Source organism: Lepisosteus oculatus, chromosome 2, assembly GCF_040954835.1.
Source record: "Lepisosteus oculatus isolate fLepOcu1 chromosome 2, fLepOcu1.hap2, whole genome shotgun sequence".
NCBI classification, from domain to species: domain Eukaryota; kingdom Metazoa; phylum Chordata; class Actinopteri; order Semionotiformes; family Lepisosteidae; genus Lepisosteus; species Lepisosteus oculatus.
In genome coordinates this window covers 43841381-43856136 of record NC_090697.1, presented here as the reverse complement: position 1 = coordinate 43856136, position 14756 = coordinate 43841381, and the positions used below count along the sequence as shown (strand labels likewise).

The window sequence follows — 14756 nt, the reverse complement described above, 5'->3', positions numbered from 1 at the left end:
ACTATATCCAAAACGGGGTCTCAGGGGAACTGCAGCCTATCCCGACCAGCAATATCTATGAGGCAGGATACACATTGGATGGGATACCAGTCCATCTCAGGGCACACACAATCACACCAGGGCCAGTTTTCCTAGAAGCCAACTAACATACCAGTATATCTTTGCACTGTGGGAGGAAAAGGGAACACCAGAGGATAAGCACGCAAACACAGGGATATTAAACACAGAAAAGCACCCCAGATCCAGAATTATATCCCGAGTCTCAGTGTTGTGAGACAATACAAACTGCTGTTATACCGAGCTATCCTTTTAACGGCCCCATCTAAGAAAATAAATTACTCTGTCAAGACCACTATTTCAAACCTAGAATTAAGAAAAACTGCTTGAACAAAGCTCTACCACAGGTACTTCAGATGTAGTAGTACATAGCCCATGATTTTGTATTCCTTTCATGAAACCAGCCAGTCACCTCTGATTAAATTTATTTTTCAGAAAATAATGCCTTCCTGAATTCCTGATATAAGAGAACCACAGAAATACCAATGAGGAGTAAATATCTGTATGCTGAAGAGAGAAACCTGATGGGCACAGTTATTTTTCTGGTGAATGACAAAAAGCACAATATGATGATTCACCTGGCATGATAAAGCTCATTCTTTCTCAGAAAAAAGGGTGACACTTATCTAGACTGTTTTATAACTTTTCTTCTTACAAATATACATTATCTAAACAATTTATATGTTCTAGGGAATTGGACTGAAAAGCATTAATTTATTTGGTGACACAGCAATGTTCAAAATGTTCAAAACATCTTCTATCTGAATAGTTAAAAAGAAAAATGGATGCAGCAGACATACAGTACATCATTTTTCATTATAGGGTATTAGGTACAGTGTGTAAGGTATTTTCTAACATTTTCCAAAAAATACAAAATAATTTGTGATATGTTGTATTGAATAATTGCATAATCTAAATGCATCTGATAAACACTGAATTATGTAAATACCTAATGCACTAAAAAGTTTTATGTGTCATGATTTTTTTCTCCAAAATTGTAAACCTGGATATGCAGCAGTTTGCATCTAGGCTTTACAGTATTTCAAAAATAGATGAATAGATTATGACAAAATAGTTAGAGGTTGATGTATAAACATTAAGGAAACAGCTCCTTGAATAGGAGATACAGTTGATCAACGTCCACCTGGTTCACTGTTTAAATGCTTTCCACATCTAAAGCTCTTACTATACCACTGGTCCTATTGCAATAAGATAAAATGCCTGACTGTGATGTAATGAAGGGCTCAATTTCAGTGTTTGAAAAATGCAATCAGAAGTTAATGGAAATGGTAAAACTTCTTATTTGTAACATGGAAAGAAAAAGCCCAATTTAGCAAGTCAATTCTTATTAAAAGTTAGCCCTATGTTATATACAAGCATTGATTCAGCGTGCAACACACATCAATTGTTTGTTGCTTATTTTTCACTAGTTTTATCTTCTTTCATGTATTAATTGTATTAATAATTATATTATATTAAATTTCTAACTTATTTATTCAAATTGCACATGGTTTCATTTAACAAAACCTACAATACATTACAGTTTCCATATGTTGTGATTCATTACTGTTAAGTGATAAAAAGGTAAAGAACTCCAGAGATAATCTATTTTGTTCTCCTAAAGGACCTTTTATATTATGTCTTCTATTTTTCTGTCCTTTAAAATAATTTAAACAAAAACACAATATATTAGTATCTGTTTAAATACATTTTAACATTTCAAAAACCTTTCAAGAAACACAAGCCGATAACTACAATATATCCCTTGCTAATGCAGAAATCAAGCTACTGAATATGGCAGCTAATAGGCAATTTTAGATTCAATTAGACAGCAGTTTACATGGCTGCCTGAACAATTAACCCCAACACATGCTGAGAAAGCTTCTGCAGAAATGATCATAAATATAAAAACAATCATAAAACAAATCGAAATTTGAAATCCCATCTTCCCTAGTGCTTGCGTGTTTGCGTGCGATACATGACACATCCTTTAAGATTTCAGAACCAAGCAATCAAAGCTGTAGAGCTCTTTAAGTTGACACCACATGTGTACTCCTCTGTTTGTTCATGGTGAAGGATGATGTATCTGACCAAATGACATTTCTCTTTCGCTGAGTAAACCATTGCCTGTGCTCTCTGCACCACTGGACCAAAACGCCTGTTGTTCTCGAACTGTTTTTAACAATACTGTAATAAAGATCTGAGCACATTGTGTTTAAGTTGACTGTATGAAAGTGAAAATCATATTTATGTTGTGGCTTTAGATCTTACAATGACAGAGAGAACACATTTAGAAGGGTTTTTTCTAATGTCATAAATTTATTCTTACTCATGTAAATTAAAAGCATTTTATAAGACAGAAATAAGTATAAATGTGTGCTAAGATTTGTAATATCTCCCCTTCATCAAATACTGCATAAAAGTGTACAGTTTAGTGAATGTAAACAAAAATAAAAGGTTTTTGAGATGAGTCCTCCTGCCATCATTATAATCAGTACATAAATTAAGGACAGCCTTAGAAACAACTCATCACAACAGGTATTTTAAATTTAAAAAGCCCAAATCAAAAGAAGTCCAGGAAGTTAATTTGCAGTGTATGCTGTTTCTCCTTTCATACTGAATGTGATTTAGGCAAGATAATATAGTGCACATGTGGACCCTTGAATCTTATCCACTGAGATAATTCTAGGATGTAATCTGCTTGTCTCCTCTTTTTATTAAATAGAAATCACATGTGTTGCCACCTGTCCATGTGTGCAATCAAGCTTTGTCGGATTAAAGAGAAAGTCTTTCTAAGAAGTAGGAATGAAAATCCATTCTTACTATATCTTATTGTGTATCACAACTAAAACATGTATGTTTGTCTCATGATGTTAGTTAACTACTGAATTCTGAAAATGAAAACTTTATAATAATTTCCTTCATATAATTTGCATCAGGTGTTCATAATTGGCACTGGATATTGTAATTATTTTATGTTTAAATAGTGTCCTCTTCGGTGGTTATCATTGCTGCCTACAGGGCTGGGGCCCTGGGTAGAATTCCTGAGGTAATATCTGATGTCTGTATGTTCTCCTTTTTATCCATGTGTCCATGGGTTTCCTCTGGGTGCTTCAGTTTTCACCCAGGCCAAAGATATACTTGTAGTTCATAGGCTTCTTTAAAAAAATGTCCCTTGTGTCAGTGCATGTGTGTTTCACTACTGTTGGATGTCTAGGATGTTTCCTTACTTGTGCATGTTGTTTGTCTGGGATAAGCTCCAGCTTCCCCGCAACCCTGTATTGGATAATGTAATTAGAAAATGGGTGGATGTATAGTGCTCTCTTTCATAGAACAATGTACAGTACTCATACTCAGTGTGTGAGTTTGCCTTGTATAATAGTTTTTGGAGTGGAGGGACAATATTGAATTTGGTGGGTGGGTGTTGAAAATGAACAGAAAAATACTCATGTCTAGAATTCTTAGTATCAAAGACGATGAAGGGTTATGACAAATCTTATGATTATGCATATTAACATATAGTACATTTATATACAGTATATGACAATGTCTTATTGTCAGTATACTGTATGTGGGCATGTATTTTAAACATACACCAATATGGATGAAACATCCATCCATTTTCTAACCACTTTATCCAATACAAGTTTGCAGGGGAGTTGGAGCCTACCCCAGCAAGCTGAATGAAGCAACTACAAATTCAATTATGAAACATAGTTAACTTTTATTCAAAATGCACATGGCTGGGTTGTAACTGACATGCAAATTTTAAATTTGACTAAATTTACTACTTTACGAAATTATTATTGAGTTATTTTAGTAATCATCTCTCTACATGTCTATATTACCAAGGTTTTTAACTTTGGTCTGTGATGGCTGAAGCCTTTTGTAAGATACAGTATATGCAGTATATTAGACATTGTTGACATTGTTGAAAGGGCTTTTTTATTACAATAAACATGAATAATGTAGACCTAATTATTATTTCAGTAGATTGAAATATTGCTGCATTAATGTATAAGCATTATCAGCTTCATGTTACAAATTACATGTTTACAAATTTAATAGCCCAAAATTGAAACACAAGCTATATTCATAGATGCCTTTGAGCCGATTTAACTTTATTATTATGTAGCTGGTATTACTGGCTTGGAAACATTAAATCTAATTTGTTTCAAGACAGCTTTTTGATAAATCTAAACACATTGATACTTTTAATACAAATGTCCAGCATTCCTTTACCAAGGTCTGGGTTTTATCTTTGTTTGGACTAATTAAAAGCAAACAGCTTCTCTAGACCTTATTAGTAAAAGACGTCACCCCTGGAAATGTTATTTCCCAATGGATTTGCTCTGTGGATTTGCCTTTCAATAAATAATTCAAGCCCTATCTTGCTGATAATGGGGTGATTAGAAAATTGGCTTTGCAGTACAGAACTGAATTGTAGAATTATCTATGTGCAGCTTTTGATGAAATATGTTTGTTCTGCACAAATGTAACTCTTGATCAAAAACATAATCTTCCTAGGATGAATCCTAAATCTGTTCCCAGTTAGCCTACAAAAATATTTGGGATAAAGTGAAACAAACTGATGACCAGACAATAAACATTTAATTTATGTGGTTTATGTATTTGATAGGTCTATTTTTTACAAAATCTTAAAGTCTGATATACAGTAGTTTTGCCAATGTCTTATTACAATAGGTTTTTTGATACAACCCAAAACTGAATCAGACATACTAACTAATCTTTAAAAAAAATCACAATACTGTATGTCCGCTTAATGACATTTTTTTTAAATAAAACGTGTGGCTCATTTAATGTCTGCTCCTCTGACCTGCTTAATATATATTATATACAGTGGTGTGAAAAAGTGTTTGCCCCCGTCCTGATTTCTTATTTTTTTGCATGTTTGTCACACTGAAATGTTTCAGATCATCAAACAAATTGAAATATTAGACAAAGATAACACAAGTAAACACAAAATGCAGTTTTTAAATGAAGGTTTTTATTATAAAGGAAAAAAAAATCCAAACCTACATGGCCCTGTGTGAAAAAGTGATTGCCCCCTAAACCTAATAACTGGTTGGGCCACCCTTAGCAGCAACAACTACAATCAAGCATTTGCGATAACTGGCAATGAGTCTTTTACAGTGCTGTGGAGGAATTTTGGCCCACTCATCTTTGCAGAATTGTTGTAATTCAGCCACATTGGAGGGTTTTCGAGCCTTAACCGCTTTTTTAAGGTCATGCCACAACATCTCAATCGGATTCAGGTCAGGACTTTGACTAGGCCACTCCAAAGTCTTCATTTTGTTTTTCTTAAGCCATTCAGAGGTGGACTTGCTGGTGTGTTTTGGATCATTGTCCAAGTGCGCTTCAGCTTGAGGTCACGAACAGATGGCCGGACATTCTCCTTCAGGATTTTTTGGTAGACAGCAGAATTCATGGTTCCATTTACCACAGCAAGTCTTCCAGGTCCTGAAACAGCAAAACAGCCCCAGACCATCACACTACCACCACCATATTTTACTGTTGGTACTGTATGATGTTCCTTTTCTGAAATGCTGTGTTACTTTTACGCCAGATGTAATGGGACATACATCTTCCAAAAAGTTCAACTTTTGTCTCGTCAGTCCACAGAGTATTTTTCCAAAAGTCTTGGGGATCATCAAGATGTTTTCTGGCAAAACTGAGACGAGCCTTTATGTTCTTTTTGCTCAGCAGTGGTTTTCGTCTTGGAACTCTGCCATGCAGGCCATTTTTGCCCAGTCTCTTTCTTATGGTGGAGTCATGAACACTGACCTTAACTGAGGCAAGTGAAGCCTGCAGTTGTTTGGATGTTGTTGTGGGGTTTTTTGTGACCTCTTGGATGAGTCGTCGCTGCGCTCTTGAGGTAATTTTTGGTCGGCCGGACACTTCTGGGAAGGTTCACCACTGTTCCATGTTTTCGCCATTTGTAGGTAATGGCTCTCACTGTGGTTCGGTGGAGTCCCAAAGCTTTAGAAATGGCTTTATAACCTTTTCCAGACTGATAAATCTCAATTACTCTGTTTCTCATTTGTTCCTGAATTTCTTTGGATCGCAGCATGATGTCTAGCTTTTGAGGATCTTTTGGTCTACTTCACTTTGTCAGACAGGTCCTATTTAAGCGATTTCTTGATTGAGAACAGGTGTGGCAATAATCAGGCCTGGGTGTGGCTAGAGAAATTGAACTCAGCTTTCCAAAGATGTGATAAACCACAGTTGATTTATGTTTTAACAGGGGGGGCAATCACTTTTTCACACAGGGCAATGTAGGTTTGGATTTTGTTTTCCCTTGATAATAAAAACCTTCATTTAAAAACTGCATTTTGTGTTTACTTGTGTTATCTTTGTCGAATATTTCAATTTGTTTGATGATCTAAAACATTTCAGTGTGACAAACATGCAAAAAAATAAGAAATCAGGAAGGGGGCAAAAACTTTTTCACACCACTGTATAGTATTTTACCTAGTCTTCCTAAGGGTCTGGAAAAATTGGTAACAGGTAGCTAAGCTGTTGAAAGACAACATATTTTGTCTGATATATACTCTGTTTCTTCTTCCAGTGGAATAAATGTGTCATGTTTTGAAATGTTTCAATGATATTGCAATTTTACCTCTATACTACTGTACATGACCATTACTAACAAGACTCTCAGTCTGAATGAGTTTATTTCTTTTGTGTCTCTGAAACAAGGTGAAGATGTCCTACAGTAGAGTGTGAGTTGTGACAATGAGATATCGAGGAAGTCATTTGAGATAACAGGGGGATTTCACAATGAGCCGATAAGATGATTGTCCCTTATTAATGATTTGGACACCTGCAAAGTTTTTTTGAATGAATAGGAACTGATTATTGTTTCCAATTGTGGGCTTAAAGAATGGTAGCCATGACAGTAGGAAAAAAATGAATAAGATAGAGGAAAACCCGGGAGGCCAGAGCACTGTGAACCAATGGCCTTGAAAATTACCTCCAAAGCCAATGGATTGAGTTGCATCAGTAAAAGGCTAAAGGTATTCTGGAAATAATAAAAATCTCATCATAGAAGAAAGTTAAATCTAGAATTTGAGAAATAAATATTTGGCCTTGCAGAATGATTTGCATGGCATCTTTGAGATACTCTAACAAAGACAACAGGAGTTATTTTCATGCAAAACATACAATCATTGTACCAGTGGGATGATACAGCAAACAGAAAAAAGGGGTGAATCAAAGGGGTCGGTCATTCAGCCAGAAGCAAGAAATCTACAGACATGGTGTCAGAAATTAAAGGTAGTTGACTGCAAAGTTTTGTAGGTAAAAGGAGTGAACAAACCTATTGAGTGGCCATCAAGTAAAACACGAGTGAAACTGACATCTGGGTGGTGGAGTAATTCGGAATCCAGTAGGGAATATCATTCAGGGAGGAGACTGAACCAGCAGTCTTTTGAGAGTATGTAAGGTAAAGTGGGGTCAAGTAAGTGTGATGGGGGCACACAGAGCAGGCAAGATCTTCACCACAGCAGCTTCAAGTTAAAAGGAAATGGCAAGAAGAAGAGAAGATTGATTAATTGAAGTTTTAGACTTGTCGACCTCCAATTACCAAAATTGCTGTGAGAATCTTTAGAACAACAATGTTTAGTGAAGACCTTCTACTGAGATTAACAGAAGGAAACAGCAGGGATGAAGAAGAAGAGGAGAGAGGCACACAGCCGACCTGGGTGACACCTGGAGGGCAGAAGTAAAAAGCAGTAAAAATATCAATATCCACAACTCTACAGTAGAGACATTGGTTCCAGTGGAGCAAACAAGCTACATATTTTCAAGCCCATGGTATCTTGGAAAATACTTAGACATTACAAAATTCAGAAATTGTGAGAAAAGAAAGTGGGTTTGAAGATTTACAGTAAGTGACAGAAATAGCACTGCAGGCAGTAGTTCTATTTTGAAAAGAATCAATAAATTAAGAGAGGAGGTGGGCAAGACTGAACAAATCTATACCTTCTAAGATTTACTGTCTGAGGGAGAGGGAAAAGGGAGACAGATTAAACATTAAGGGATTGCGAGGGACAGGGAAAAGGAGAAATCCTTGATGAAAGGTGTTGAAACAGAAGGTCCAGACAGAGGCTTTTGTTTGTCGTGTATACCAGAGCAGGGAATTGTGAAACCAGTGGTAAGAATAATAGGTATGGAATGGAGGAGAAATGAAAATTTGAATGAGAAATAGATGAGATAGGGGTACGAAATGCGGACTCATGTTGAACTATTTGGGATGTCAGGGGACAGGAGAGAGAGAATACTGTAGATTTACTGAGTTGGAGGAAGGAAACTGGATTTACCTTTCACTGAGGAAATGGCATCAGGCACAGAGGGTTCTGTAAGATTGGAATCCAGAGAAGTAGACACTGAATTTGTTGGAATTCAGCATGATGGGATAATGGGGACAATGATCAATTAATAGTTTTAAGACAGATTAAAAATTAAACAATAAATTTAGGAATGAACAGTAGATTCAATTAACTTGCTGCCTGAAAGCAGGTGGTTAGGAATTTGGTAGAGCTTGAGGATTTTGAGCAAAAATAAATTTTAGAATGGACTTTAAGGGTTAGGGTTAGATTATTGTACTTACAGTACATACAGTACAAGGTGTGAGTAGTCAACAGTTAACATTCAAGGTGATGACTGTGGCCTTCTCATTCAGCCAATGCCCAGGCTTCACCCAATGGGAATCAGAGCCTTCTCATGTCCAGCACCTTATTTGTGGAACCTATTGCTCTAGGACAATCCATTTTCAAAATGCACCCATACAATAGTTCTATCTTTTTGGTACAGCTTTTATAATGTACAATAAGTTAGTATTACTTGTTATTTCATTACGTCTTTGTTTCTGTTGCATACTGTGCTGTTTGCCTACAGTAGCTGCAAACACCAGATAGGCAAAGAGGTGGATAAGAACAAAAGGGGTTCCTGGAAGTTTGCTCTGGTTGACCATAATAAAGGATAGTCAATTGCCATGAATGCAGAGATATGGAAAATAAGGAGAGAGAAAAACAGAGGAAAGAAAGAATGACACCATCATTTTTTTCTTCCTCAGACCTTGTATGATGAAGACCTGATTCTGATACATTATTTTAGTGAATTTTGATTTCCTTTATGTGGAATACACAAAATAAAACTATTCTCTTCTAATTTGGTGATATTTTACAGACTAGGGAAATTGATTCCCATGGACATTTGGCCTCCATGTTGTAGGAAAAAGAGATTTAGTTGTTAGTAGTATTCATTTAATAGGATGCAAAGTTTTTTTTTTCTTTTTTTGATTGTTGACAAGTTAAGAATACTGGATTTTCTGGGTCTTTAGAATGTAAGCCTCTGAAATGCATTGATAGTATAGTGAATGAAGTTCATACTGTATACAAAATGTAGCATACAATAACTAGCAAATGTCATGTAACACAGTGTGTTTTATAGATTGTGCTATTTATTGTTAAGAAATATTTTCATTGTTCAAGTTTTTATTTTATCATTCTATAAGCAGAACTGGGGCAGATAATGAAAAGAACTCTCATGCCACTTTTTCATATGCCTCAGTACCGCCTTATACCTGAGTCATTTACTGACCCTGCTATTGTTTACAGCAATATATCATGTACTTGATTTTTGGATTGACAGTAATTATAAAGCAATACAGAACGTACTGTAGAACTATCAGATTATTTTCCACTGTGGGTCACAGGCTGTGTTATTATCAAGCTGCTCCCACCTCTAATAGCAAATATTGTAAACATGGAAAAAGTGGTCAATTTTTAAAAACATAAAATCTTTGAAATTCGTGATATTGGAAGTTGATGCCAAGTTACAAGAAACACGTGGGTAAACCTGACTCACAAGCAGCAAAGAACTATACTTTAAAAGCAAGATGATCCCATTTCACCCCATATATTACATAATTCAATGAAGGCTTTCAAAGCAATTTTAATGATACACTTTATCCTGTGATCCAAATATAGTGTGACTGATACAACCTAAATACAATTTTTGATTATGTCATTTCAAGCATTATGAATAACTTTCTGAAGAATATAAACTATAAAATATACAGAAAATAACAGAAACAGGTGCAGTCAAACACTGCCAGCCAAGATAGTTCCTCTCCTCAGATGCCATGTGCAGTTTTACACAATACCACTAAAAAAATTCAGCTAATTTCTTCCACATCTGGAAAAAAAAATAATTTGATAGCATACACTAAAAAAATGTATAAAATGAAACTAATACAACAGTTTTGGGATGTGCATGCTTTCAATATCTTGAATAATACAAATAAAAACTGTTGGATTCAATATATTCTGTTAGTGTGTGCCACACAATTCGGAAAAAATTGGATGTGCATTTGTTCCCTTTGGCAGCTCTTCTTGAATTGGAAACGTGGTTGAGGGTCTGATTTGGAAAATACCTGAGGATACTGCAATACATGGAATATCACATATCAGGAATCTTTTGTAACAACTTCATAGAGCTCAAGCATTGACAGCTTGTGATTGTTGTTATACCATTAAGTCACATACAGCTTGGTTTCCCTTCTGCGTGCTCAGATTGCTCATGGAAGCCTTTGGCTGTAGCACAAACAGGATGCCGAAACTTTTAAGAAAACAGAGGATAAACCCTTGACAGACTTGTGTGATCTGCGTCAGGAATGCATTACATCTGTTAAAATGAAGAGCTTCTCAACAGGTCCCGTAGCTAAGCGGGTAAGTCACAAGTGCTGAATGTGTAGAAGATCTTAGGTTTGAGAAACAGAATATTTTATTTGTCCTCTTTGTGGAGGTAAATGTCTACTTTAAAACATAAACAAATCTGTTAAAGAATACCAGAGTATTCTTGTTAATTTTGTTGTGGGCACATCTTAAAAATGATAAAAAGAGCATATTATGAAACACATATACCATTTCAGAAAAACAGCACACAGCAAATGTATTGGTTCATACAGCAGATACTTCTCATGAGAATGTGTATTTTCAGAAGAAAATAGTATAATACATATGATTGTAAAGTCCATATACAGTAGCTCATTATACTGTTATAATCTTTGTACCAGTATAATCAGGTATATGAACCACAATCATTTCAATAAACAGTCAAGTTTATTAAATAAGGAACATGTTAAGGAACAAGAACAAGGAACTATCAAACAAGGAACATGGCAATTGAGAGTGTAAGTTACAGTATATTAGATACAGGTTTTCAAAACTAAGGACAAGTGCTCTACTTTGGCACCTTGTTATTTTTCCGGTGAACAGAGTTTTAAAATCTTTCTTTCACGTGTGACCTGGAATGGGGCTTTTGGGTGATTTCATTTATCTGGATCAATACCCTAAAACAAGAAAAACTCAAATCTCTTAATTATATATTACTTCTAGTAACTGCAGTTCCTCTACCTTTCTGTAATTTGGCATCATAACTAACATCCTTCTCAATGTGTATCTGGAGTGAGATGCAGGGCTGTGATTTTTTTTTAACTTATTAATGTGTTTCTATTTACAATGCCCCATATAATAAAATTAATCATTACCCATAAATGCACATGGGACAGTGAAAAAAAGTGGAAACCAGTTCTGGTATTTCATACTGTATTTTCTTTACACGTTTTATTCATTTTTTTCGCAGGATATGGTCACGCAGCCCCCAGCACTGATGGAGGGAAAGTCTTCTGCATGTTCTATGCCCTTCTGGGAATTCCGCTCACGTTGGTGATGTTCCAAAGCTTAGGTGAACGAATCAACACCTTTGTCAGGCACCTCCTGCACCGCATCAAGAAGTGCCTTGGGTTGCGGCAGGCAAATGTCTCCATGGCCAATATGGTGACCATTGGCTTCTTCTCTTGCATCAGCACCCTATGCATTGGTGCAGCTGCTTTCTCCAAATATGAGGACTGGAGCTTTTTTCATGCCTACTACTACTGCTTCATCACGCTCACCACCATTGGTTTTGGAGATTATGTGGCCCTCCAAAAGGATGAAGCCCTACAGAACAACCCAAAGTACGTAGCGTTCAGCTTCATCTACATTCTTATAGGCTTGACTGTCATAGGGGCCTTCCTCAACCTTGTGGTGCTACGCTTCATGACGATGAATGCTGAGGACGAGAAGCGGGATGCGGAGCACCGGGCTTTGCTTACCCGCAACGGGCAGGCCAGCAACATCCACTGTGTCCCAGAACCCCCCGCCTCCACAGTGGGCACCAGCCGTGGACTCCGGAATGTCTATGCTGAGGTGCTTCATTTCCAGTCCATGTGCTCCTGCCTCTGGTTCAAGAGCCGGGAGAAGCTGCAGTACTCCATCCCCATGATCATCCCTAGAGATCTATCCACCTCCGATTCCTGTGTGGAGCAGGGCGAAGCCTCCCCTGCGCGCTTTACAGATCCGCGCTCTAACGGCTGTGTCTGCAACATGCAGCAGCGGTCTGCTATCAGCTCCGTGTCCACCGGCCTGCACAGCCTCTCAGGTTTTAGGGGTCTCATGAAACGAAGAAGCTCAGTTTAGCCGCTGGAAGGTTTTTCTTTCCCCCTGAAAGAGATTGTAGAGGAAACACTGTTTTAGACTGTTTTTCTTCATTTCAAAACAAATATCTTAGAACCTCAAGAACTGAATCATTTGCACCTTTTGATAGGTAGGGTCTTTTGAATGAAATACAGTTTTGCTTTGCTGATAAGTCTTCAAGCACATTAGCTTTAAAACAGCAGTACCAGAGATATAGTAAAGTCAGTTACTGATCCCAGATTTGTGGCTTATAGCTTTGTATTTTGTTTTCTGTCATTCGGTAATCATATCCCTTTCATCCTAATTTACATAATCAGCCCCATCGTCACATTTTGTTGAACTGGAAGTTGGGTAGATATACAGTATGATGAAAAACAGATGACAAATCCAATTTATCAGAGTCAGCACACAGCAATGACTGTCCTGCATGAGAAAAGAATGAGGATTAAGCATGTTTGTCTAACATGCCCATGTGCTAGAGCCATTACCCTGTGACAGGTGTCTGTCAAGAGAGCTGACTCTGATTAGAGGAGGAGACTGTCTCACAGTGACATCACTACAAGACTGAAGAAGTCTAGCCCCTCGGGGCAGTCACTTCTTTACCAAAAACCAAGAAGACCCTGGCTGATTAATGCTCACTCTAACTTTGCAGCACACTGCCAACTGTGGTGCAGGGGGATCCTGAGGACTGTTGGCTAGGAATCCATGCTAGAAATCCAGGCTTGAACCAGAGATGTCTGGATCATGGAGCTCAATGTGCAGTTGCAGTAAGTGGGTAAAGCTGTATATTCACTCAAGATCCCCCAAGAGAGAAGAACTGCATACTGAAATGTATATATTTCTACAAATGAAACCTTATTTAAAACTATATTCTGTCAATTAGGAAAGAGCCTATTTTTACAGTTAAAAACTCAAACTGAGTCTTAACATCTTGGTACTTATGTCTTAGTCACTGAAGATCTGTTTATGACAAAGACTTCACATATTTGAGTACTGTTGACCTGGTAAAACTATTACCTCTTATAGGAAATAGTGTAATTTCTATTCTTATTAAGTTAATGTGTTATGGCCACATGCATTTCTATTGATTGTTTATTTTTACTGCCATAGGCTACAATGTATTACCATGTTTTTTGAGTTTGTTTGCTCTTTGTGTGTAGGCTATTCAATTTTTAAATTAATTGCAGCACTTTAGGATGCTAGATATTTTACAGTATCCATTATAAACAGAATATTTTAATTTATGTTATTTTCTGAAATTGAAACAAAAGCTGTTTCTTACAAAACATTTTGTTTCATTGAAATAAAACAGAAACATTACATTTGTGCATATCTTGTTTTGTGTGTGTTATATATAAGACTGTCTGCAGGTACCCTTTTTATGTGCTACAAAATGGGATTTAGTCATTCATGGTTTTATCATATGTTTAATGATATACAGGGTAGTCTTAAATTGAATGAATAATGTGTTTCATAATAAATGCTGCAGCTTTTTACTTTAAGCCACCTTTTTATACTAAGCATAGGGACTGAACTCAATCTTATTTAAATTGTAACATATAAAATGTTTACATTTTTCCTCTATCTTCTGTAGTTAAAATTGAACTGAATATGAATTATACATTGTAGTAGGTTGGAAAATCTGGTTATTTAAGAGTCTGTTAAATATTTTACTTTTTGTACAACATGCTCATTTTCAATAGCTGTACAAAGGCTGTGATGTCTGGGGCCTAACCAGGTTGGTACAAGATGCAAAGTAGATTTCACAGGGTGTAGATACACAGGGGGCAATAGAGTGACACCAAGCAGACACAAAGTCTATACTGAATGTCAGGAAGTCCAGTATGGGAAAAAATATCATACATCTATTTGTTTTCTAATTGCTTTATCCAATACTTTGTCATGGGAGAGCTGGAGCTTATCCCACAAGCAATGGGCACAAAGCAGGACAACTCCTTGGTGGAATACCAGTCCATTGCAGACAGACACAAACACACACACAGTCATGCCAGGGTCATTTTTGCCAGGAGAGAATAATCTAGTAGTATGTCTTTGGACTGTAGGAGAAACGTACGCAAATGGAGTAACAATAAAGAAATAGGGTAATGGGTATTTATTCCCTTTAATCTAGCTACAGTACTTAACTCATAAGTATGC

The 14756-nt window shown here is 36.6% G+C and overlaps 1 protein-coding gene across 1 annotated transcript in view; it reads left to right on the top strand.

Annotated features, from left to right (window-relative positions):
- Positions 1 to 13927, top strand: part of kcnk3a (potassium channel, subfamily K, member 3a) — a 45322-nt gene extending 31395 nt beyond the window's left edge. The window contains 1 exon segment of the mRNA XM_006625920.3: positions 11728 to 13927. Coding sequence (XP_006625983.2) covers positions 11728 to 12602 — 875 coding nt within the window. The 3' untranslated portion in view covers positions 12603 to 13927.
- Positions 13928 to 14756: the final 829 nt, after the last annotated feature.